The sequence below is a fragment of the Notolepis coatsorum genome, assembly GCF_963971535.1.
Source record: "Notolepis coatsorum genome assembly, chromosome: 1".
Taxonomy (NCBI): Eukaryota; Metazoa; Chordata; class Actinopteri; order Aulopiformes; family Paralepididae; genus Notolepis; species Notolepis coatsorum.
The window spans coordinates 190236826-190262845 of NC_140165.1; the positions used below are offsets into that span (position 1 = coordinate 190236826).

Genomic DNA, 26020 nt, shown 5'->3' on the forward strand with positions numbered 1-26020 from the left:
CTCTATAGCTGTGTGTTAGTGAGTCCACCCTGTGCTGCTCCTCTATAGCTGTGTGTTAGTGAGTCCACCCTGTGCTGCTCCTCTATTGCTGTGTGTTAGTGAGTCCACCCTGTGCTGCTCCTCTATAGCTGTGTGTTAGTGAGTCCACCCTGTGCTGCTCCTCTATAGCTGTGTGTTAGTGAGTCCACCCTGTGCTGCTCCTCTATAGCTGTGTGTTAGTGAGTCCACCCTGTGCTGCTCCTCTATAGCTGTGTGTTAGTGAGTCCACCCTGTGCTGCTCCTCTATTGCTGTGTGTTAGTGAGTCCACCCTGTGCTGCTCCTCTATAGCTGTGTGTTAGTGAGTCCACCCTGTGCTGCTCCTCTATAGCTGTGTGTTAGTGAGTCCACCCTAACCCTGTGCTGCTCCTCTATAGCTGTGTGTTAGTGAGTCCACCCTGTGCTGCTCCTCTATTGCTGTGTGTTAGTGAGTCCACCCTAACCCTGTGCTGCTCCTCTATTGCTGTGTGTTAGTGAGTCCACCCTGTGCTGCTCCTCTATAGCTGTGTGTTAGTGAGTCCACCCTGTGCTGCTCCTCTATTGCTGTGTGTTAGTGAGTCCACCCTGTGCTGCTCCTCTATAGCTGTGTGTTAGTGAGTCCACCCTAACCCTGTGCTGCTCCTCTATTGCTGTGTGTTAGTGAGTCCACCCTGTGCTGCTCCTCTATAGCTGTGTGTTAGTGAGTCCACCCTGTGCTGCTCCTCTATAGCTGTGTGTTAGTGAGTCCACCCTAACCCTGTGCTGCTCCTCTATTGCTGTGTGTTAGTGAGTCCACCCTGTGCTGCTCCTCTATTGCTGTGTGTTAGTGAGTCCACCCTGTGCTGCTCCTCTATAGCTGTGTGTTAGTGAGTCCACCCTGTGCTGCTCCTCTATAGCTGTGTTAGTGAGTCCACCCTGTGCTGCTCCTCTATAGCTGTGTGTTAGTGAGTCCACCCTGTGCTGCTCTATAGCTGTGTGTTAGTGAGTCCACCCTGTGCTGCTCCTCTATAGCTGTGTGTTAGTGAGTCCACCCTGTGCTGCTCCTCTATAGCTGTGTGTTAGTGAGTCCACCCTGTGCTGCTCCTCTATAGCTGTGTGTTAGTGAGTCCACCCTGTGCTGCTCCTCTATAGCTGTGTGTTAGTGAGTCCACCCTGTGCTGCTCCTCTATAGCTGTGTGTTAGTGAGTCCACCCTGTGCTGCTCCTCTATAGCTGTGTGTTAGTGAGTCCACCCTGTGCTGCTCCTCTATAGCTGTGTGTTAGTGAGTCCACCCTAACCCTGTGCTGCTCCTCTATTGCTGTGTGTTAGTGAGTCCACCCTGTGCTGCTCCTCTATTGCTGTGTGTTAGTGAGTCCACCCTGTGCTGCTCCTCTATAGCTGTGTGTTAGTGAGTCCACCCTGTGCTGCTCCTCTATAGCTGTGTTAGTGAGTCCACCCTGTGCTGCTCCTCTATAGCTGTGTGTTAGTGAGTCCACCCTGTGCTGCTCTATAGCTGTGTGTTAGTGAGTCCACCCTGTGCTGCTCCTCTATAGCTGTGTGTTAGTGAGTCCACCCTGTGCTGCTCCTCTATAGCTGTGTGTTAGTGAGTCCACCCTGTGCTGCTCCTCTATAGCTGTGTGTTAGTGAGTCCACCCTGTGCTGCTCCTCTATAGCTCTGTGTTAGTGAGTCCACCCTGTGCTGCTCCTCTATAGCTGTGTGTTAGTGAGTCCACCCTGTGCTGCTCCTCTATAGCTGTGTGTTAGTGAGTCCACCCTGTGCTGCTCCTCTATAGCTGTGTGTTAGTGAGTCCACCCTGTGCTGCTCCTCTATAGCTGTGTGTTAGTGAGTCCACCCTAACCCTGTGCTGCTCCTCTATAGCTGTGTGTTAGTGAGTCCACCCTAACCCTGTGCTGCTCCTCTATTGCTGTGTGTTAGTGAGTCCACCCTGTGCTGCTCCTCTATTGCTGTGTGTTAGTGAGTCCACCCTGTGCTGCTCCTCTATAGCTGTGTGTTAGTGAGTCCACCCTGTGCTGCTCCTCTATAGCTGTGTGTTAGTGAGTCCACCCTGTGCTGCTCCTCTATAGCTGTGTGTTAGTGAGTCCACCCTGTGCTGCTCCTCTATAGCTGTGTGTTAGTGAGTCCACCCTGTGCTGCTCCTCTATTGCTGTGTGTTAGTGAGTCCACCCTGTGCTGCTCCTCTATAGCTGTGTGTTAGTGAGTCCACCCTGTGCTGCTCCTCTATAGCTGTGTGTTAGTGAGTCCACCCTGTGCTGCTCCTCTATAGCTGTGTGTTAGTGAGTCCACCCTAACCCTGTGCTGCTCCTCCTCTCCACTGGGGACAGTCTGGGAGTGTTGTTGTGGATTTTATGGTGTTTTTTTGTTCTGGATCCATTGTGGTGTTTCCTCTCGACTTGTAGGCCGACAGCCCATGGGGGCTATTAGATCTGAACCAGCTGGATGGTCTACATTAGATCTGAACCAGCTGGATGGTCCACATTAGATCTGAACCAGGTGGATGGTCTACAGACATTAGATCTGAACCAGCTGGATGGCTCTACAGACATTAGATCTGAAGCAGCTGGATAGTCTACATTAGATCTGAACCAGCTGGATGGTCCACATTAGATCTGAACCAGGTGGATGGTCTACAGATATTAGATCTGAAGCAGCTGGATGGTCTACATTAGATCTGAACCAGCTGGATGGTCCACATTAGATCTGAACCAGGTGGATGGTCTACAGACATTAGATCTGAAGCAGCTGGATGGTCTACATTAGATCTGAACCAGCTGGATGGTCCACATTAGATCTGAACCAGGTGGATGGTCCACATTAGATCTGAAGCAGCTGGATGGTCTACATTAGATCTGAAGCAGCTGGATGGTCCACATTAGATCTGAACCAGGTGGATGGTCCACATTAGATCTGAACCAGGTGGATGGTCTACATTAGATCTGAACCAGCTGGATGGTCCACATTAGATCTGAACCAGGTGGATGGTCTACAGACATTAGATCTGAAGCAGCTGGATGGTCCACATTAGATCTGAAGCAGGTGGATGGTCTACATTAGATCTGAACCAGCTGGATGGTCCACATTAGATCTGAAGCAGGTGGATGGTCCACATTAGATCTGAACCAGCTGGATGGTCCACATTAGATCTGAACCAGCTGGATGGTCTACATTAGATATGAACCAGCTGGATGGTCTACATTAGATCTGAAGCAGCTGGATGGTCCACATTAGATCTGAACCAGCTGGATGGTCCACATTAGATCTGAAGCAGCTGGATGGTCCACATTAGATCTGAAGCAGCTGGATGGTCCACATTAGATCTGAACCAGGTGGATGGCTCACCGTCTCCATCCAGCAGCGGTCCAGGTCGTTGTGTCTCTGCTGCTTGCTGAGCGTCATCAGCCACCGGCCGCCCAGCTTGTTCCGGTCATCCTCCCACATGGGCTTGATGCCGTCCTGCACACAGCGCGGGGTTAACGGGACAATGCGGGGTTAAGTGTTTTGACAAAAGCTATTCTTCCTGGGGTCCGGCACTCACAACAATATTCAATACATTACATCATCATCATTTATTTATTCGTACATGGAATTACCACAGTCCAACAGTACATATTAATATAATCCACCAAATTCCATGGCCGAATGATGTCGACATCATTATCAACATCAATTACATCATTAACAATCTCATCCTCAGTTAGGATGATATTGTACAAGATACTTAGTAGTATTAAAATAAAATGGAAATTAGGGATGCCCCGATCGATCGGCCAGCGATCGGTATCGGCCGATATTCAGTATAAATATGAGATTGGTGAATTCCGATAATGCTTTATTTTCGCCGATCGTGAAAACCGATCGAAAAACATGATCCAATTCTTTATTATCTTTCTTCCTCCTTTTTTTCCCAATTTCTCCCCCCTCCCACCCTTCCTGGTTGTTGCGTACTTTCCCCTACTGTTGGTCCGGGAGACCGGAGACTGTCACATGCTTTCCTCCGACGCATGTGCAGCCTGGGGCAGGCCAACCTGGCCGTGCAGGTTCTCACCGGGGAGAGTGTAGCGTGTGGGAGGCCACACTATCTCTCCTCAGATCCAACCCTCGCTGAGCAGGCGCCCCGACCGAACTGTAAGGGATCGCTGTACACAACGCCCAGGACCCACCCTTCAGCTTCCCACCCCCTGATACAGCCAATTGTATCAGCGTGAGAGGACAGCCAAGCTGATAGCAACGCCGGGAGCTGGATTCGAACAGGCGAATCCTAGTCCCTCCCGGTGTTGGTGACGAACGTAATCTCCGTGCGCCACCTGCCCCCCCATGATCCAATTCTTAGCGGAGATCTCACTCGCTGACTTCTCAGCGCACGGCCCCTCCTCCTCCTCCGCCTGCCCCTCCCTTACCCGCGTCAACAAGAGGCTCCGGCAGTCTGCTCTAGTGCATGCGACCTCTGTGAGCTAACGTTAGCTACCTAGCTATCGTTACTGTTTAAACAAAACGACCCAGTCAACTATTCACTTTTAGTTTAATACATGATGCATTGTCTAACGTTATCTAGCTGGCTAGCTACTGATGGCTCCTGATATCAACAAATGCTCCAGCAATAGTCGAGTGCATGATACCTCCGTTAGCTCGGTAGCCAACGTTAGCTCACGTTAGCTCTATATGAAATGTCCCAGTAAACTAAATAGTTCACTGAGGCGTTGTCTTAACGTTATCGAGCCGGCTAGCAGTAGCTACAGATAGCTCCTGATATCAATGTCTTATAACATTGATTCGATGCGTATTCGAGCCCCTGGCTTGCATCACATGAGGGCATGCTGAATGTGATTTGACCAAAGCAGAGTATACAAATAGGGTCCAGCTGCAGCGCCGGAGAATCCTCGAGTATACACACATTATAAAACCAAAAACGATCGGTATCGGCCGATATGGCTCATAGACGATCGGTGGCAAAAAACGTGATCGGGGCATCCCTAAATCAAATAAATAGTGCTTCCTGAGCAGCACTCACTGCCATCAACATAAATACAATTAACAGTCAATTGGTTTTCACCGCTATGCGATAAGGGTTCAGTGCATGCTCGTTAGTAGATGGTATTTAACATTTTTCTTGAAAGTGGTTTTGGATTCTATTTCAGCGAAGTAGTGAAGGAATACTTGCATCGATATATAGCGCTTTTCCAGACATTACAAAATAATAAACACTAACTTTTCCTTTTTTTATTATTATGTTTTTGGTAGATTTTTATTGTTTTGTACTACCGGGCAGTCAGAGAGAGAGGGAGAGAGAGAGAAAGAACGGGAGACAGAGCGGGGGGGAGAGAGGGAGGAAGACCGGGAGACAGAGCGGGGGGGAGAGAGGGAGGAAGACCGGGAGACAGAGCGGGGGGAAGACATTCGGCAAAGGACGGGAGTCGAACCCGGGTCGGCCACATGGCGGTACATGGTTCGCCACCTGGGCGCCCAAACACCAACCTTCTACTATTCATTCATTCATCACATTTTCATTACATTCTCCGTCTCTCTATAACGTTACATTATGAAAACGGACAGAATAGTTGATTTAACTCCATTAGCTGAAATATTCTAAAATCATTAAGTCTGATATAAGTGTAAGTGTTAAGTGTGTGCCGGGTCCCTCTCGGCGTTGTGGGTGGGTGGGCCGTGCGATTTATTAATGGATTGGCATTACAGGTAAGTAATAATAATGACATGGATAATATAGCAATTTAGTGATGCACCGTGGTGAAAATTGTGGCCGATACCGATATTAATATTGCTGTTCTGGCCGATATTTACCGATGTCGACATATCTGTATAGAAAACACTTTTTTATGATAATCAAATAAAGAGCTATTTTCCAAAACGCATTTTTTATTTTGTAACTTATTTTCAGAAACGACTGATATATATTTTTTTTATCTGCCCCATCTTGATATCGGACCGATACCGAAACGACCATATCGGCCGATATATCGTGCATCACTGCGTTTGATTAATCTGCTATAAGCGTAAAGGTGTGTGTGTATTATTCGCACACCGCATAACTCCGCGAAGGCATGACGCATTTACTGATATTACGCAATATTCTAAAATCATTAAGTCTGCTATACGCATAAATGTGTGTGTGTCCGTGTGCGCGGGCGAGGGACCATACCGCCGCGTCGGAAGCTCCGATCGATTAATCATTGGTTTTAAATTGTTCAGGAGACTCATTATGATTGTGTCTCTAAAAACGACAGATCTAGTTGTTTGGAATGTGTGCATGCGTGCGTGTGTGTGTGCGTGCGCTGCGTACCTCCACATGTTACGGAATTCCACCCAAAGGAGATTCCACCCGAAGTTGTAATTAAGATTTGTAACAATTTTGTGTTTTATGACTCTAACTTAGCTTGTAGCCTGTTTGACTATCTCATCACTTATTTTGTCTCCAATCAGTGCTATGATTTCATAGATGGTTGATCACAGAAGCGGGGGTCACAAGTCATTAACTAACAAAGGGCTGCTCTCTAAGGCTGCGGTTACACACAGGGGTATTTTCGTTTCGTTTTCAAGGTCAGTTTCGCTTTCCAGAACACAACGTAATGGCAGGCCAGTTAGACATTGGTTTTGCCTCCTGAGCACAGTGGTGTAGTACAATGCCAAAGCAGTAGGTGGCAGACACGTTGTCGGCGAGTTTTGGCCAGTATCCAAAACGGAAACACAATTTCAGCGTTGTCAGTAGGGCAACGCGTTATCCTGCCAAAACGGCATTTCTATTTAACTAGGACAGCAAACGTAATCATTCAGCAACAAAACAAAAAACCCCAGTGTAACCATGGCCTAAAATGTGTCAAGTCAGGGGGAAGAGGTTACATTGCTTTCTGGGTTCATTCCACATGACAAGAGAAATGGTTCAGCTTTCTTTGAACCCCTGTACTCAGAAAAGAGTCGTGTTATAAGCATGATTCATAAGACAGATTGAAAAGTATCTGCCTGATTTGAAGTGATGGCTTATTTTGAAGGTATGAACCTGTACCTGCATGTTATGTAAAAAAAAGTTTCCTATTCTTCTAAAGGGCCCAGAAAGGGGGGGGGGGGTTCCGAATTCCAAAAAAAGCCCAGACCTCAGAGTTTTAAAGACGTTCAGGAAACAGTGGGAACAGCGGCGCAAACAACAACAGTGTGTGCATCACACATTAATAGGGCCGTCCCCGACTAAGGATTTGGATAGTCGACTATGATTGGCCAAAATTTGCCGTTAGTCGAATATTAGTGGACAAAAAAAGCATGCAATTGGTCCACTGATGGATACATCTGGATGTTTATCTAGTCTAGTGTGTTCATTAGATGGTGAAATCCTCTTTCAGTGCCTCTGTGCCTGTTTTCTTAGGCAGTTAGCCTCTGGTGTGCGCGCCATTAGGCCTCTTTTCTTTTGGAAAGAATGATAAAAATATATATTATAATTTTTTTTGTATTCGACTAAGAGGTTGGCAGTTGACTACGGCTCCTTTCGACCGATTAGTCGAGTAATAGGGGTCAGCCCAACAAATGAATACTCAGGTTCGCAAAAGCCCTTACCTTAAATAAGCAATAGTCACAGCCGAAACCCAGCTTGCTAGGCTGCTGTATGTGGTTATATAATCTGTAAAAGAGACAGTGCATGGGTATTAGAAAGACATGGCAAAAACAGCGGATTTCATTTTTTATTTCAATTCATGACACAGAGGAGGAGAGGTTAGAAGGAGAGGAGAGGAGGAGAGGTTAGAAGGAGAGGAGAGGAGGAGAGGATAGAAGGAGAGGAGAAGTTAGAAGGAGAGGAGAGAAGGAGAGGAGAGGTTAGAAGGAGAGGAGAGGAGAGAAGGAGAGGAGAGGAGAGGAGGAGAGGTTAGAAGGAGAGGAGAGGAGGAGAGGATAGAAGGAGAGGAGAGGAGGAGAGGATAGAAGGAGAGGAGAAGTTAGAAGGAGAGGAGAGAAGGAGAGGAGAGGTTAGAAGGAGAGGAGAGGAGAGAAGGAGAGGAGAAGTTAGAAGGAGAGGAGAGGAGGAGAGGATAGAAGGAGAGAAGGAGAGGAGAGGTTAGAAGGAGAGGAGAGGAGGAGAGGATAGAAGGAGAGGAGAGGAGGAGAGGTTAGAAGGAGAGGAGAGAAGGAGAGGAGAAGTTAGAAGGAGAGGAGAGGAGAGAAGGAGAGGAGAAGTTAGAAGGAGAGGAGAGAAGGAGAGGTTAGAAGGAGAGGAGAGAAGGAGAGGAGAGAAGGAGAGGAGAGGAGAGAAGGAGAGGAGAGGAGGTTAGAAGGAGAGGAGAGAAGGAGAGGAGAGGTTAGAAGGAGAGGAGAGGAGAGAAGGAGAGGAGAGAAGGAGAGGAGAGGAGAGAAGGAGAGGATAGAAGGAGAGGAGAGGAGAGAAGGAGAGGAGAGGAGAGAAGGAGAGGTTAGAAGGAGAGGAGAGGAGAGAAGGAGAGGAGAGGATAGAAGGAGAGGAGAGGAGAGGAGGAGAGGAGAGGAGGAGAGGAGAGGAGAGAAGGAGAGGAGAGGATAGAAGGAGAGGAGAGGAGAGAAGGAGAGGAGAGGAGGAGAGGAGAGAAGGAGAGGAGAGGAGGAGAGGTTAGAAGGAGAGGAGAGGATAGAAGGAGAGGAGAGGAGAGAAGGAGAGGAGAAGTTAGAAGGAGAGGAGAGGAGAGAGGAGAGGAGAGAAGGAGAGGAGAGGAGAGAAGGAGAGGAGAGGTTAGAAGGAGAGGAGAGGAGAGAAGGAGAGGAGAGAAGGAGAGGTTAGAAGGAGAGGAGAGAAGGAGAGGAGAGGTTAGAAGGAGAGGAGAGAAGGAGAGGAGAGGTTAGAAGGAGAGGAGAGGAGGAGAGGAGAGAAGGAGAGGAGAAGTTAGAAGGAGAGGAGAGGAGAGAAGGAGAGGAGAAGTTAGAAGGAGAGGAGAAGGAGAGGTTAGAAGGAGAGGAGAGAAGGAGAGGAGAAGTTAGAAGGAGAGGAGAGAAGGAGAGGAGAGGTTAGAAGGAGAGGAGAGAAGGAGAGGAGAGAAGGAGAGGAGAGGAGAGAAGGAGAGGAGAGGTTAGAAGGAGAGGAGAGAAGGAGAGGAGAGGAGAGAAGGAGAGGAGAGAAGGAGAGGAGAGGAGAGAAGGAGAGGAGAGGTTAGAAGGAGAGGAGAGGAGAGAAGGAGAGGAGAGGTTAGAAGGAGAGGAGAGAAGGAGAGGAGAGGTTAGAAGGAGAGGAGAGAGAAGGAGAGGATAGAAGGAGAGGAGAGAAGGAGAGGAGAGGTTAGAAGGAGAGGAGAGGTTAGAAGGAGAGGAGAGAAGGAGAGGAGAGGAGAGGAGAGAAGGAGAGGAGAGGAGAGGAGAGAAGGAGAGGAGAGAAGGAGAGGAGAGAAGGAGAGGAGAGGAGAGAAGGAGAGGTTAGAAGGAGAGGAGAGGAGAGAAGGAGAGGAGAGAAGGAGAGGTTAGAAGGAGAGGAGAGGATAGAAGGAGAGGAGAGGTTAGAAGAGGAGAGGAGAGGAGAGGTGAGAAGGAGAGGAGAGAAGGAGAGGAGAGGAGAGAAGGAGAGGAGAGAAGGAGAGGAGAGGAGAGAAGGAGAGGAGAGGTTAGAAGGAGAGGAGAGGAGAGAAGGAGAGGAGAGAAGGAGAGGAGAGGAGAGAAGGAGAGGAGAGGTTAGAAGGAGAGGAGAGGAGAGAAGGAGAGGAGAGAAGGAGAGGAGAGGAGAGAAGGAGAGGAGAGGATAGAAGGAGAGGAGAGAAGGAGAGGAGAGGAGAGAAGGAGAGGAGAGGAGAGGAGAGAAGGAGAGGAGAGGAGAGGATAGAAGGAGAGGAGAGAAGGAGAGGAGAGAAGGAGAGGAGAGGAGAGAAGGAGAGGAGAGGTTAGAAGGAGAGGAGAGAAGGAGAGGTTAGAAGGAGAGGAGAGAAGGAGAGGAGAGGAGAGAAGGAGAGGAGAGGTTAGAAGGAGAGGAGAGGAGAGAAGAGGAGGAGAGGTTAGAAGGAGAGGAGAGAAGAGAAGGAGAGGTTAGAAGAGGAGAGGAGAGAAGAGGAGGAGAGGTTAGAAGGAGAGGAGAGAAGAGAAGGAGAGGTTAGAAGAGGAGAGGAGAGAAGAGGAGGAGAGGTTAGAAGGAGAGGAGAGAAGAGAAGGAGAGGTTAGAAGGAGAGGAGAGAAGGAGAGGAGAGGTTAGAAGGAGAGGATAGAAGAGAAGGAGAGGAGAGAAGGAGAGGAGAGAAGGAGAGAGGTTAGAAGGAGAGGAGAGGAGAGAAGGAGAGGAGAGAAGGAGAGGTTAGAAGGAGAGGAGAGGAGAGGTGAGAAGGAGAGGAGAGAAGGAGAGGAGAGAAGGAGAGGAGAGGTTAGAAGGAGAGGAGAGGAGAGAAGGAGAGGAGAGAAGGAGAGGAGAGGAGAGAAGGAGAGGAGAGAAGGAGAGGAGAGGTTAGAAGGAGAGGAGAGGAGAGAAGGAGAGGAGGAGAGGAGAGGAGAGAAGGAGAGGAGAGGAGGAGAGGAGAGGAGAGAAGGAGAGGAGAGGTTAGAAGGAGAGGAGAGGAGAGAAGGAGAGGAGAGAAGGAGGAGAGGAGAGAAGGAGAGGAGAGGATAGAAGGAGAGGAGAGAAGGAGAGGAGAGGAGAGAAGGAGAGGAGAGGAGAGAAGGAGAGGAGAGGAGAGGATAGAAGGAGAGGAGAGAAGGAGAGGAGAGGAGAGAAGGAGAGGAGAGGTTAGAAGGAGAGGAGAGAAGGAGAGGAGAGGAGAGAAGGAGAGGAGAGGTTAGAAGGAGAGGAGAGGATAGAAGGAGAGGAGAGAAGGAGAGGAGAGGAGAGAAGGAGAGGAGGAGAGGAGAGAAGAGAAGGAGAGGAGAGGTTAGAAGGAGAGGAGAGGAGAGAAGGAGAGGAGAGGTTAGAAGGAGAGGAGAGAAGAGGAGGAGAGGTTAGAAGGAGAGGAGAGAAGAGGAGGAGAGGTTAGAAGGAGAGGAGAAGTTAGAAGGAGAGGAGAGGTTAGAAGGAGAGGAGAGGATAGAAGGAGAGGAGAGGTTAGAAGAGGAGAGGTTAGAAGAGGAGAGGTTAGAAGAGGAGAGGTTAGAAGAGGAGAGGTTAGAAGAGGAGAGGTTAGAAGGAGAGGAGAGGTTAGAAGAGGAGAGGTTAGAAGAGGAGAGGATAGAAGAGGAGAGGAGAGAAGAGGAGAGGTTAGAAGAGGAGAGGTTAGAAGAGGAGAGGTTAGAAGAGGAGAGGTTAGAAGAGGAGAGAAGAGGAGAGGAGAGGTTAGAAGAGGAGAGGTTAGAAGAGGAGAGGTTAGAAGAGGAGAGGTTAGAAGAGGAGAGAAGAGGAGAGGTTAGAAGAGGAGAGGAGAGAAGAGGTTAGAAGGAGAGGAGGTTAGAAGAGGAGAGAAGAGGAGAGGTTAGAAGGAGAGGAGGTTAGAAGAGGAGAGAAGAGGTTAGAAGGAGAGGAGAGGTTAGAAGAGGAGAGGTTAGAAGAGGAGAGGTTAGAAGAGGAGAGGTTAGAAGAGGAGAGGTTAGAAGAGAGCACTTACGCCCAAAAGTCCTCTACTGTGTCAAACTTGGAAATGAGACGCAGATTCTCTGTCCAGCTTTTGCTCTTGTCGTTTTTGAAATACCACAGGGCCCATCTGAGAACGGGGAGAGAGAGACATTAATATGGTTAATATGCATAAATCCAGTGGAGGGTAGAAGCTTCTCTTGCTGGACGAGCGATGGTTGAAAAGTGACGAGGTGTAGACAGTGTGCTCAGCGAGCCGCTAGTGTTGTGCCTGACCGGGTTCCGCGCGTGTGGCCGGGCACACCGAGTCCGACTTCAGACCGGGTTCCGCGCGTGTGGCCGGGCACACCGAGTCCGACTTCAGACCGGGTTCCGCGCGTGTGGCCGGGCACACCGAGTCCCACTTCAGAGCGTGTGGCCGGGCACACCGAGTCCCACTTCAGAGCGTGTGGCCGGGCACACCGAGTCCCACTTCAGAGCGTGTGGCCGGGCACACCGAGTCCGACTTCAGAGCGGGCGAAAGTGCACGAAGGAGGAAGACACATTTACACTGTAACAGCTGTAAACGCCTAATCTATTGCGAAGTCAGTCCCCGTTTTGAAGATTCTTTAAAGATTTCCAGTTCCAGTGTTCTATTGTCCATTTTGCACGTATAACCAGTTATTATCTCATTAATTAGAATGTTAGAATTCATTTTAGAATGAGTGTACTCCTGAAAAAATATAATAATATGTAGAGCTGCCGTGATTACCGCATTACCGCGGTATCGCTGTTACATCACGCCCACCGCAGAGTTAGGCTGAATACCGCATCACCGCTGTTTTTTATAATAATAATAATAAAGTACCCTGCTCTCGTTGGGCTTGCGGCTCTGCAGATATACCCTACTCCTCTGTCGAGGTTCCAAGCGACCCTATTGGGTACCAGAAAAGTCACGTGAAACACTGCAGACCACTGATTGGTCAGAAGAGAGGTTTTTACTTCCTGAATGTCAGCCATTGATCAGAGCTCACAACAAGGCTAACGTTAGCTCCCGCCGGAGTGGATTACCGTCGCTCCTCAGGAGTACTAAACGAGGCATAATGATTTTACTGCAACGAATGTTATAATAAAAGCCCTTCGTTCTATACACTTGTCTGATTGAAAACTTTATTAACAGACACAACTCGGCACGCTCTGAGCAAAGAAAGGAACTGAGATATGAATTGAGTAATGCTTGCCTTGCTATGGTCCGGTAAATACGCTGATGTTATTGAACGTGTAACTATATAACGTTAATGCCACAAAACGAATGCCTTTGTAATCATTAGTAACGTTATAATAATAATAAGAAGAAGAAAGGGTCGGGGGGGTAACCGCCAGGCGCTACCCGCCTACCACCCCTGCCCGCGACACAGAGTGAACGGTGCACGACCAGAGGGGAGACTTCGAATCCGTGTTTCACTTTCAATAACGAATGCGTGCTTGCCGAATCCCAAACAATATTCATGCTGCAAAGTCATCCTCTAAAGATAGACATTTAGACTAGAGGCAGGCTATATGCTATAAAGAGTAGACTACAAAAAAATAAGTCTGTGTGTGTAATAACCGCAGTGGTAGGAAATATTTCGCAAATTTGTGCGGTAAGGAAAACATCAATACCGCGGCAGCTCTAGTAATATGGTGTATTTGTATTGGGAAAGACACAGACACATTAGCTGGTTGAACAACATCTATATGTGTGGTAATAATGCAGATATTGAGTGTATTTATGTGAAAATGCGCGTGGCGCACGCCTCCGAAAACTGCAACCTGTGTATACGCTTTAATCATAGTATACATCTAGATTTAGATTTAAATTCTTTATTGCCTATATTTATTGTAATATATAATATAACACAATAGACCCTTATCTTCACAAAACCATATAGACCCTGTGTGTCAGTGAACAGACAGAAACTAAAACCATATAGACCCTGTGTGTGTCAGTGAACAGACAGAAACTAAAACCATATAGACCCTGTGTGTGTCAGTGAACAGACAGAAACTAAAACCATATAGACCCTGTGTGTCAGTGAACAGACAGAAACTAAAACCATATAGACCCCCTGTGTGTGTCAGTGAACAGACAGAAACTAAAACCATATAGACCCCCTGTGTGTCAGTGAACAGACAGAAACTAAAACCATATAGACCCTGTGTGTCAGTGAACAGACAGAAACTAAAACCATATAGACCCCCTGTGTGTGTCAGTGAACAGACAGAAACTAAAACCATATAGACCCCCTGTGTGTCAGTGAACAGACAGAAACTAAAACCATATAGACCCTGTGTGTCAGTGAACAGACAGAAACTAAAACCATATAGACCCTGTGTGTCAGTGAACAGACAGAAACTAAAACCATATAGACCCCCTGTGTGTGTCAGTGAACAGACAGAAACTAAAACCATATAGACCCTGTGTGTGTCAGTGAACAGACAGAAACTAAAACCATATAGACCCTGTGTGTCAGTGAACAGACAGAAACTAAAACCATATAGACCCTGTGTGTCAGTGAACAGACAGAAACTAAAACCATATAGACCCTGTGTGTCAGTGAACAGACAGAAACTAAAACCATATAGACCCTGTGTGTCAGTGAACAGACAGAAACTAAAACCATATAGACCCTGTGTGTCAGTGAACAGACAGAAACTAAAACCATATAGACCCTGTGTGTGTCAGTGAACAGACAGAAACTAAAACCATATAGACCCTGTGTGTCAGTGAACAGACAGAAACTAAACCCATATAGACCCTGTGTGTGTCAGTGAACAGACAGAAACTAAACCCATATAGACCCTGTGTGTCAGTGAACAGACAGAAACTAAAACCATATAGAGCCTGTGTGTGTCAGTGAACAGACAGAAACTAAAACCATATAGACCCTGTGTGTCAGTGAACAGACAGAAACTAAAACCATATAGACCCTGTGTGTGTCAGTGAACAGACAGAAACTAAAACCATATAGAGCCTGTGTGTCAGTGAACAGACAGAAACTAAAACCATATAGAGCCTGTGTGTGTCAGTGAACAGACAGAAACTAAAACCATATAGACCCTGTGTGTCAGTGAACAGACAGAAACAAAAACCATATAGACCCTATGTGTCAGTGAACAGACAGAAACTAAAACCATATAGACCCCCTGTGTGCAGGGGGCGAAACTAGAGCCCGCCACCCGCCATTGGCGCTCAGTTTTTACGTTTGGCGCCTCCCACTGAGAGGTCTGCCCGCCGTGTGGCGGGCAATCAAATAGTCATGTGAAAACCGAAAATCATGATCCAATTCTGAGCGGAGTTCTCACTCGCTGTCTCAGCACAGACACAGCGCATTGCTGCTCCTACCCCTCCCGCACCTGTTTCTGTATGCTGCATGTAAACAGAGGACAGTCACCGTGACGTTAGTCTAGTCAGAGGGACCTCCATGAGCTGATGTTAGCTACTGTTACCAAATGACCCAGTCACCTATTCACTTTTAGTTTAATACATGAGGCATTGTGTAACGTTATCCAGCCGGCTAGCTACTGATATCTCCCGACATCAACAACTGCTCCAGCAAGTGTCCAGTGCATAATACCTCCGTTGGCTAGGTAGCTCATGTTAGCCCACGTTAGCTCACTAGTCACTACGAAATGTCCCAGTAAACTAAATAGTTCAGAGGCGTTGTCCCAACGCCATCCAGCAGTAGCTACAGATAGCTCCTGACATCAATACAACATGCGTATTCGAGCCCCTGGCTTACATCGCATGAGGGCTGCTGAATAGGGGCCAGGTGCAGCGCAGGAGAATCCTTTCATGCTGAATGTAAGAGTTTAGGGCCCAGCTGCAGCGCCAGAGAATCCTTGCTGGAGCTGGAGGCCACTCGAGTATACACACAGACAGTGGAGCTGTTTGCAGACAGCGAGGTGGCGATGTCTCGCAGATAATACAACTACAAGTATGATTATATAATATATATATTTTATTAAAAATAAATATATAAAATAATTATAATTTTTTTAATCAAAAAAAAGTTGGCAGGTAAGAAATATGCTTGGCGGGTAGATTCTTCCATCTACCCGCCACTGGCCGGTGAGTCAAAAAGTTAATTTCGCCCCCTGCCTGTGTGTGTCAGTGATCAGACAGCAAACCACCGCCTCGCTCCCGCTGCCTCTATGCTCTGCTTCACAGCGCGGCAGCGGGCGATAAGGGGGGCGTGCTAGCGCGCGGTCACGTGGGCTTAGTGGCCAATCAGAGGAACCCGGAAACCGAACGCCGTTGTATTTGGCATAGACGCGCCCCGTCTGATGAATGCAGAGATCCCAGAGACATCGTCTCGAGGCGTTAAAGCAAACATTCAAAACACTGTAGTTTCGCAACACGGCCGCTCCGTCGCTAATTCTAGTAAGTAAGAGGTATATGATCATAGTTTGTACTCAGTCCTACGGAGGTGAACTGGGCAGAGAGGGCAGCACCAGTCCATTCAATAGTAGAGCTGAGAGGAGGCTTTAGCCTGGTGTCTGACAGTAGATCCACCATGACAGGGTGGCACAGTACTCTGCCATGCCTAGCTAGATTACACCAGGGTGGCACAGTACTCTGCCATGCCCAGCTAGATTACACCAGGGTGACACAGTACTCTGCCATGCCTAGCTAGATTACACCAGGGTGGCACAGTACTGCCATGCCTAGCTAGATTACACCAGGGTGGCACAGTACTCTGCCATGCCTAGCTAGATTACACCAGGGTGGCACAGTACTCTGCCATGCCTAGCTAGATTACACCAGGGTGGCAAGGTCAAGGTCGTGGCGGGATGGTGCCAGGAGAACAGCCTCTCCCTGAACGTCAGCAAAACAAAGGAGATGATTGTGGACTTCAGGAGGTCGGGGGTCAAGGACTACAGCCCCCATAGCATCGACGGGGCACCGGTTGAGAGAGTGAACAGTTTTAAGTACCTCGGGGTCCACATATCCGAGGACTTGACATGGACCACACACATTGACAGTGTTGTGAAGAAGGCACAACAACGCCTCTACTTCCTCAGGCGCCTAAGGAAGTTCCAAGTCAGTCAGAAGATCCTTAAGAACTTCTACTCATGTACAATAGAGAGCATCCTGACCGGCAACATCACCTCCTGGTTTGGGAATAGCACTGCACAAGACCGTAGCAGACTACAAAGAGTGACACGTTCAGCCGAACGCACAATTGGAGGGGGGCTTCCCACCCTCCAGAACATTTACAACAAGCGGTGCAAGGGGAAGGCTAAGAGAATCATCAAGGACTCCAGCCACCCGAACAACTGCCTCTTTGAACTGCTGCGGTCAGGCAAGCGATGCCGGAGTCTCAAGGCGAGCACAGAAAGACTCAGAAGAAGCTTCTATCCCCAGGCCATCAGGCTGCTCAACGAACAATAAACACTATGCAACAACCATCAAATGCACACAGCACACACACCCACACGCACACACTCACTTAAACAAACAACACACTGCAGCACCCACTCTCCACACTTTAGATCACCTAAACACACTTTATATTTATTGGTAAAGGATTTGCACTACAACTCGTACACCTTACTGTAAATTGTACCTAAATTGTACCTCATCCCATTTCTGCTTTGCACTATATAGTATTGTATATTAGTATATTGCATAGTATATTGTATGGTAACTCAGTTACTTCTATTCTGCATCGAACATTGTACATACCGGTATGTCTATACTGAACACTGTGACCTCTATTTTTACATGCTATACTATGTTATTTTATTTCATACTTATCTTGTCTAGCACAGTCTCTGGAGCGTAACAGTAAGAAGCATTTTGTATAAAAGTATTCAACTATTGACAACTATTAAAGAAACTTGAAGAAACTTGAAACTTGGCACAGCACTCTGCCATGCCCAGCTAGATGGGTTCCCTAACAGGTGTGTGTTCATCATCATCAGGGCCAAAAAAGCGAACATGATCCACATCAGAACAATTGACCATACTCACACGTGGCCATTTTGCTCTTATGCCAATGCTCAGGTTGCGATTATATAAGACCATGACTACTACCGATGGAATGTGTAGGTCAAAAGGCACCGGCGTTACGGACAACACCGGCCCTGGCCGGAACACAGCGGTAGAGCCATATGAAATCCGTTTTATTTTTTTCCAAATTCCATTTTATTTTTTTCCAAATTCCGTTTTTTCCGTTTTAATATTTCAGAATTCTGTATTTTGCTTTGTACGCTCATTTTACCATCAGAAATGGTGTCTAATAAGTGGGAATGAATAAATGTCCACAATTTAATAAGATATAACAGTCCATTTAATAGGGCTGTCTTAAATACTTCGAAGCTTCGTTCGATGGGCATGGGATTCGAATATGAAAATAAAATTCGATTAAAAAAAAAAAATTATAATTATATATATTTTTGCAAAATCAACTCTGCCTCTCTTTGTTAACTACAACAAGCAATGCGGTTTGTTATTTAAGATGAGGTCGGACTCGGCACTGACAGATTTGTGTTCATTATGCTGCTTTTATAAAGCCTCAAATGACTGCTTACAATATTTCATGAAAGCAAAGTGTTTTGTTTGTCTAAGATTTAAAAAGGTTTCAACTTTACAGCACTGACCAAGTTGAACAAAGTGCTGTACAAGTCCCACAACAGTAAAAAAAAAAAATATTAATGGATTCCATTTTTATTGCTCAATTCCGCGTTTCCGTGATCGCGGATTCCATATGGCTCTACACAGCGGCAGAGAGAGGGCGACCCGAGAGGCTGCGCTGAACCGGCAGAAAGGCCTGGAAGTGACTCACTGAAGCAGTGGTTGACTCAGCACTTCTCCCCAAAACCCTACAGTGCTGCTGAATAGGTCGTCCCAGAGCACAGAGCCGCAATAACGTTTACAAGTGGACAACGGTCAACGTGTGTCAGAATAGTGGCAGCAGATGGACTTTCTGTCGTCTATTCTCAGAACTGCACTAAATGCATTCTTTTACCGTCTATTCTATTTGACTAACTTGTTTTATTGCACTACACACTATTGCACTATTTTGCTACTCTTATCATTTTAAAATAGTCTATTTTGTGTGACGCTCCAGCCCGTAAACAGGGAGGCCTGGTGGGATGCTGGACCCTGATGTGGGGAGCTGAGGTTTGGTGTTCTATGTCTTACCTTGACTTTTGTCTGTTTCGCTGATTTAATGCTCATTCCTTTCCCCCTGCTCCTGCTTTAAATGTTGAATAAAAAATGTTGGTTGATTGCTATCGTGATATTGTTTTATTGTGCTTGGAATTTTGTATTTTTAACTGAATTTGACTTTTCATTTAAAATATGAGTTGTGTGGTAGTCTACTCTACTGTGTGTATGTTGTGTCTTGTTATGTATGTTTTGTCATCATTTCATGCTCGCCTTCTCGGTCAGATCAAGGTTTGATTGATATTATTATTACACGTGGTGATGGAAAATACCACGAGAAAAGCTGCGGGTCTAAACACAAAAAAACACCTTCAGACTAATTAATTTCATGTTAATAACATTAGCCATGTAAATAATATGCTCTACACTAGATTTCTTAGCATTTGAGCAAATACTAAGGACGTGGATAGAAAACGTTATCCACGAGGCTCAGAAATAGCTTTTTTCATAGGACTGTTAGTGATAAACACTCAAACACCATCACTTTATAATTGTACTTGAATGCACTTACCTAATGCACTGTAATGCCTGTGGCGCCTTTTTTCCTATTGCTAGGTTTTAGTTAGTTTTTCCTTACCTTCGCGTGGGGTATGACTTCATGGTGTTTTTGTTTTGTTCTTGACTTATTGTGATGTTTCTTCTTGACTTGTTTAAAGAAGACGTGTCCGGCCCATGGGGACATTAACGTGTGTTCTTGGACCTTAACACATTGCCCGCCGGGCATTGTGCCCATCATTGTACCCAGTCTGCCAGCGCTATAAGTCTATGGAGTGGCTCACCTTCTTTGCAGGGCTATAACTTTTTAAATTGTATTGCTATATTGACATTACTATGGCCCATTCAACATCGATTATCTATCGTTCAGGATGTGGGAACGTTATAAGTTTTCATTCATACATTCATACGAAAATACCTTCTAGAATATAAGTATGTTTTTATCGTTTTCTGCAGTAATTCCTAGAACGTGAGTTATAGGCCTAAACGCATATATAGATTATCGATTGCCGTTTCTTCCCTATACACGATATATTAAAAAATGTAACTGTATATGATCGGTATACGTTATGCTTCATCATGCGTGGAGGAAAGGGGGGGTCGTTTATAATTCCCTGATCATCAGTAACTGCTTTATGTAGGTTGGGTGATATATTGATCAGATGGTTTGCAGTGAAATGAATAAACAATTGGGTTGAAAATAACGTTAGTCCTCTTACCGTGGGTCAAAGAGACTGGCGGTGAAAGATCCCAAGAATACGACGCCGATCGCCTAGGTCCATTTCCGGTTTGTATGTCGCAATAAACGCCGAAATCATATGGATTATTAAGTTACGAAAGCGATCCATTATGTACATTGTGTCTGTCGGGAGTCATGCAACGATATCTGACGGCCGGATGAGTTTAATCGACGCACAGCAGCCATATCCTGTAGGCAAGTGTAAAAAAATATTTTGCTATTCGCTCTGCCTCGAGCCACCGTCTCCGACTCTCATCTCTCGGCACTACAACTTTGACTTCATATTGCACTGCCCGAGGACACTGCACATTTTGTTGTAGTTGCTCTGCTGTGTATAATGACAATAAACTAACCGAATTGAAAATAAGTGTAATTTATACCTGTGTGTACTAGTAGGCTCTACCTCCAAATCAAAACGCTAAGGGCCTACCTGTGCCTCAAAAAGATGTACCAACTGAGGACCACTAGTTACTAGATAGTACTTAGTACCATCGCTGTAGCGTGGGAATTCTACACGAAAAATTTGGGAAAAAACAAGTTGGCCCTGTGAAAGCAATCCATCTGGTATCGCCAAAGAGAAACAAATCTGCACTGCATACCAAACATGTACTCCTTCCAACACAAACATAATAAGGGGGAAATAAATCACTAGCATTGTGCACCGAGAGTCTATGCGATGTTTGTTGAAAACACACCACAGTGATCCAGGCCTAACAAAATTAATAGTTGGTTTCAGGTTGCCGACCGACCCTGCCGATTTAGGTGCGACCCAATATATTTTATGAGTTTTTAGAAAAAATTATATAAAAAAAAAAAAAAAAAAGTTTCATAGAAATCTTAGTCAAACATTTAGTATTATGGATATTAAACATGCTGGCAGAGTACATGCATCCATGTTGTTGTGAACATTTTAATTAAATAAAGAAATTCCCTATCCATAGTCGCCGTGGGAAAGAATAAAATAAAAAAATAAAATAAATTCCCTACCTACCCATGGCCAAACTGACAACCAACCTGAAACCAACTATTAATTTTGTTAGGCCCCATCTGCTAGTATGGCAAATTTGATAGCGGCCTGTGTGTATGTGTGCAGCCAGAAGAAGTCCCTAAAGGAGCCTCTAGATACACGGGAACCATTCATTACGTCAGTGCTTCTCAAACTTTTTCCGTCAGGCCCCCCTTTGGCGGACCAAAATATTTTGGGCCCCCCCCCCCTCCCTCGCCCCAACAAAATAGTCATGAAATGGGCCATGTTTAAATTTATTGAAATAACACCAATATCGTGACCTTTCAAATTGACAACACCTTCCCTCGCGAGAGCCACCTTGCCTCGCTGTGAAACAGCACTGCAGAATGGTCAGCTCCCATCTCCTCACACAGCGCAGAGAACAGGCGTGCTTTCAGGGGTCGGGTTTTGATGAAATTTACCACGTTTATAACTTCTGTCAAAACCTCATTCAGCTCAGGGCTAAGCTGTCTTGACGCTGGCGCCTCTCTGTGAATTTACAGTGCGTCCATTGCGCGTTTGGCGAGACCCCCTTGATGAGCGCCTGCTGCAGCCCCCTCCTTTTCCCTGCCATGGCCTGCGCACCGTCAGAGCAAAAGCCCACACAGTTCTCCCATTTCAGTCCATGTTCTGTCAGGTAACTTGTCAATAATTTTGAAGAGCTCATCAGGTGTCGCTCTGTTTTTGACATATTTGCAAACAGCAGATCTTCACTCAGTGACTGGGAATTTACAAAGCAAACATAGGAAATAAGCAAACAGTCTTTATTGCTGTCAGTCTTTGACAAGGCAACACGCATGTCATCCTCAAGGCTCAACTTGGCCCTATATTTAGTTTTCAGAGCTGTCATGGATGAAAAGCCAGCTTCACACAGATATGTGGTGCTGAATGGTATCAACACCTTAACTGCTGCATCATGAGATACTTGGTACTCAGCACCACACTCTGAAACTAGCTCTCCAGGTGGATGTATCAGATGAGATTTCAATGAGTTCTTCCAAGAGTTTGGATGGAGATGTGTCAGGAAGCTTTGTCTCAATGTTGTCTGTAAAGGTTTTTTTCTATCCAGAGTAACTTGGTGATCCTTTTCTGTGTTTTATTAAATAATGATTTTCAGATTTTGAGAAATAGTCAAATTTATCCAAATATGGTATTTTCATGGAAAACAGTGCAGCTGCAACAGATGGCACTTTAGTGATAATTTTCTGTAATCCAAAAAAGAATATACATATATATATTTTTTTTTTATATAAATCTCAAGGCCCCCCCTGTCATGCCTCTGCGCCCCCCCTGGGGGGCACGCCCCACACTTTGAGAAACACAGCATTACGTTAACCCTTTCACTGCCACACGACAGCCGGTTAACCCTTTCACTGTGACAATACAGAAGGTTAGCCCTTTACTATCACACATCCGCGGAGCTAATGATGGAGCATCGCCGTCGGTTGTGTGATAGTAAAGGGTTAACCTTCTGTCGTGTGGCAGTGAAAGGGTTAAGTGCCAGGTGGAAATGCTGCCCAATACCCAAGTCTCAAACCCTGCCCCTTTTCTTGATCCTCCAATCACAGCTGTCACTTACCTCTGACTTCCTCGTACAAACTTTGTTTGTACGAGGAAGTCAGAGGTAAGCGACAGCTGTGATTGGAGGATCAAGAAAAGAGGGCAGGGTTTTGAGACAGGTCCATTGAAGGATAGATATCCTAACGTCTAACTCGAACAGTGTGATGTTGGCAATATACATGTTTTTTTTTATTATATCAAACCCTGCACATGTTCCGATGCGTACCTGTTCTGCAGGGGGTGTTTGACGTACTGCTCCGCGCTCGCAGCCACAGGGCTGTCTGCCACCGCTTGAGGTTCTTCAGTGTCGGGTGTTTTCTGTGAGGGGAGACACATTGTGATATTTCTTTTAATTATTATTAAACAGGACATTAGGTAACAATTCATAGCTACAGGTTACTAAAACAGACGCAAATCATTAGTCTATATTTAGCCGTTGGATGGATGGACGACTCACCCGACCATGACCGAATGAACCCTTTCACTGCCAAAACGACAGCAGTCACTGCCACGCGACAGAAGGTTAACCCTTTACTAGTATCCGCGGAGCTAATGATGCTAATGATGGAGCATCGCCGTCGGTTGTGTGATAGTAAAGGGCTAACCTTCTGTATTGTCACAGTGAAAGGGTTAACCGGCTGTCGTGTAACAGTGAAAGGGTTAACGTTGTCATCGTAAAAAAATTATTTAAAAAGGGTGATCAATTAAACTTTAGCAAAGACAACGAGGCAAATGCAGACCGTTAACACTTTTGAGTGCCAACGACGCTGTCGCTAGTTCATGCCGACCGGTGAATGCCAGCGACGACATAGCGTTTGTTTGTCATTTTTTATTATTATTTATTAGCGATTTGAATTCATATTTCATCAATCTAGTCTCACGTTAGTGCTGCAACCGCTCTCTACCGCCCCCTATCGGCTCTCCCTGTTGTACTGCACCCCATTGGATTAGACTGATGGGGGGGGGGGGGGGGGGAATCCAGTTTCCGCGTTTTACTTATCCGGCAAGCCATTCGAAGAGATCCAAGTCTTCGCCGACCCTCAGAACAGCGTGGAATCGGTATTTCCAGTAACCAGCGCTGAATCAATAAACGCGATCGATATTTGGAATGGCGATCAGGAATTGGAATAATCTTTTTGGAGAACATCTGATCTGAGGTAAGGAATCTATTTGACCAGTCTTAGGATAATCGGATCCGTTTTCACAGAGATATCAGCATGTGCCCTATGTGTGTGTGTGCGCTGATCAGGAAATGAGAATAGATTTTTCAGCTCGCTTCTATAGCGTGCATAAGTACACATATACTATCGATAATCTAGCGTTTATTTGAAAACTATCCATAAATAGGCAGACAAATTACAACGTTTTTTGTGTATTCCAGAATATTCCAGTAAATGCCGTTTATCACAGAATCTTTATATTTTCCTGAAACTTTAAAGAAAACGAGGGTTTTTCAAAATGGTATAAAACGGAAATGAACAGATTAAAAAACAATCCGTTTCGACAATGTTGACTGCAAGCAAGTCATTGATACGCGACGGCCAGATTAGACACATAGCCATAATTTAAGACATAGTTTATGCGTTCACAAATATGAGAGCGGTATCATTGAAGTGGGTGGTGGCACGCAACCATGTTTTACCATGTTCACCGGTGGCATGGCATCCAAAGTGTTAACGCCAGGCTAACTAACCCAATCCTTCTGGGAGATCTCCCTCCTGCGTGGAACGAGTAGGTCAATCTAACTAAGGAGCTAACGTCGCTAGGTTGGGGTTAGTTAGGGTTGGGAATAATAAAGAAAGTAGCCCACACTAACCTAACACTAAGCTAACGCTAAGCTAACCATAAGCTAACGCTAAGCTAACCCTAAGCTAACGCTAAGCTAACGCTAAGCAGGCGCCAGGGTGCCCCACGTTAGCTAGCCCCTTCAGTGACTGATGCACCGAGGGCTAACCGTTAGCTTAGCGCGGCTCGGCTAACTAACGTTAGCTGCTAGCAGCGAGTCACACGTGTCCATGTGTATTATAGGATGTATTTCATTATTATGCCGCGATGTAATCCATTCTAAGAACACGTATAATATTACGTGTTTGAAATAAATACCCGGCGACATGTTGTTTATCATCACGGCGGTTGAGTTAAAATGAATCACTGGATGGATGATGGAGTCCAGCCCGGAGCTACAAGCTACAACCCGCACACATATATATATATATATATACATATAGCTCTATTAACGGCACCAACACGTCGACATGTCGCGGAGCCCGGTGCTATTATTACACAGAGATCATAATAACACCACCGTGTCGGTCCGTCAGCAGTAGGTGTTTCTCCCACATTACCTCCGTGATCTCGGGTACCGGCTCCGAGGTCGCCATCTTGACAGTGAAGAGTCTCTGTCCTGCTCAGTGCGGGTGACGTCCCAACCCACGTGACCAGCCAGCCACTCACACACGGTGTCACGGCACAACACACGTGACCAGCAGCCACTCACACCACGGTGGTGTCTACGGGAGCCTATGTAGTCCATCTGTAATGTAGTCCATCTGTGTTTTGGGTTTGGATGGAAACAAGGATCTGATTGATTGATTGATTGATTGAAAAGTTTATTAACAGATTGCAGAATGGGTACAGTACAGTACAGCTCAATACATACAATTGTTAAGGGGATGCAGACCAGAGAAAGACTTTCGTCTTGTTTACATCAGGGTCCCCCATTTTCAATTCATCATAACATATATGACATACATGACATACAGATAGACAGTACTGCTACATCTATACATTTATGACATATCAGATTTGCAAATACAGTACTGTTTGTGATACAAAAGTGTCCAGAAAAAGAGTGTTTGGCGTAGAAACTGTACATTGGAGGAGGTTGGGTGGGTGGGTTGGGTGAGGGCTGTACATTGGAGGTGGGGGGGGGGGGGGGGTTGGGTAGGGGACACACACACATTTTACACTGTACATTGGAATACTGACAAAGCCTTACTTGGTCATTTACTGTACAACTAGGTTAGGACATTTGTAGGGGCCAGTTTCGAATTGCAGTCTCACGTAGGTGTTTTTTGAGAGTGTTTTTGAAAGTGGGTAGTGATTCACATTCCTTTACAGCTTTAGGTAGGGCGTTCCACATTGATGTGGCATAATTGCGAAACGTGTTTAGTCCCTTGTTTGAGCCGAATCTGGGTTTTACATGATTTGTGGAGCTCCCTCTGGTGTTGTGATCGTGGTATTCACTGACCTTTGGGAAGTATTTTGACATGTACATGGGTACCTTGGTCGCGTAGTGTATCTTGTAGACCAGGCCCATTGCAAGTTGCTGTACTCTGTCGTCTACTCTAAGCCATCCTAGGTTGTCAAAGTGGGCAGGGGTGAGGTGGGTTCTAGGAGTCAGGTCAAGCAGTAGTCTGACTAGCTTGTTTTGAGATGTTTGTAATTTGTTTTTTAGTGCCTTTGAGGTGCTTTGGTACCATGAGGTGCAAGCATAGTCGTAGTACCCTTGAATGAGTGCTCCTGCTAGAGTCTTCAGGGTATTCTTGTTTACCAGAGAGGAGATCCGGTACAAGAATCG

General features: G+C 46.1%; 1 protein-coding gene across 1 annotated transcript in view; it reads right to left on the reverse strand.

Moving 5' to 3' along the window:
* Positions 1–24834, reverse strand: part of eif4e1c (eukaryotic translation initiation factor 4E family member 1c) — a 38151-nt gene extending 13317 nt beyond the window's left edge. The window contains exons 1-5 of the mRNA XM_084318082.1: positions 24786–24834; positions 22667–22758; positions 11483–11578; positions 7572–7635; positions 3354–3467 (exon numbers count right to left, since the gene is read on the reverse strand). Of these exons, the coding sequence (XP_084174208.1) occupies positions 3354–3467; positions 7572–7635; positions 11483–11578; positions 22667–22758; positions 24786–24821 (402 nt within the window). The 5' untranslated portion in view covers positions 24822–24834. The remainder of the gene's footprint in view (positions 1–3353; positions 3468–7571; positions 7636–11482; positions 11579–22666; positions 22759–24785) is intronic.
* Between the last annotated feature and the right edge of the window lie 1186 nt (positions 24835–26020).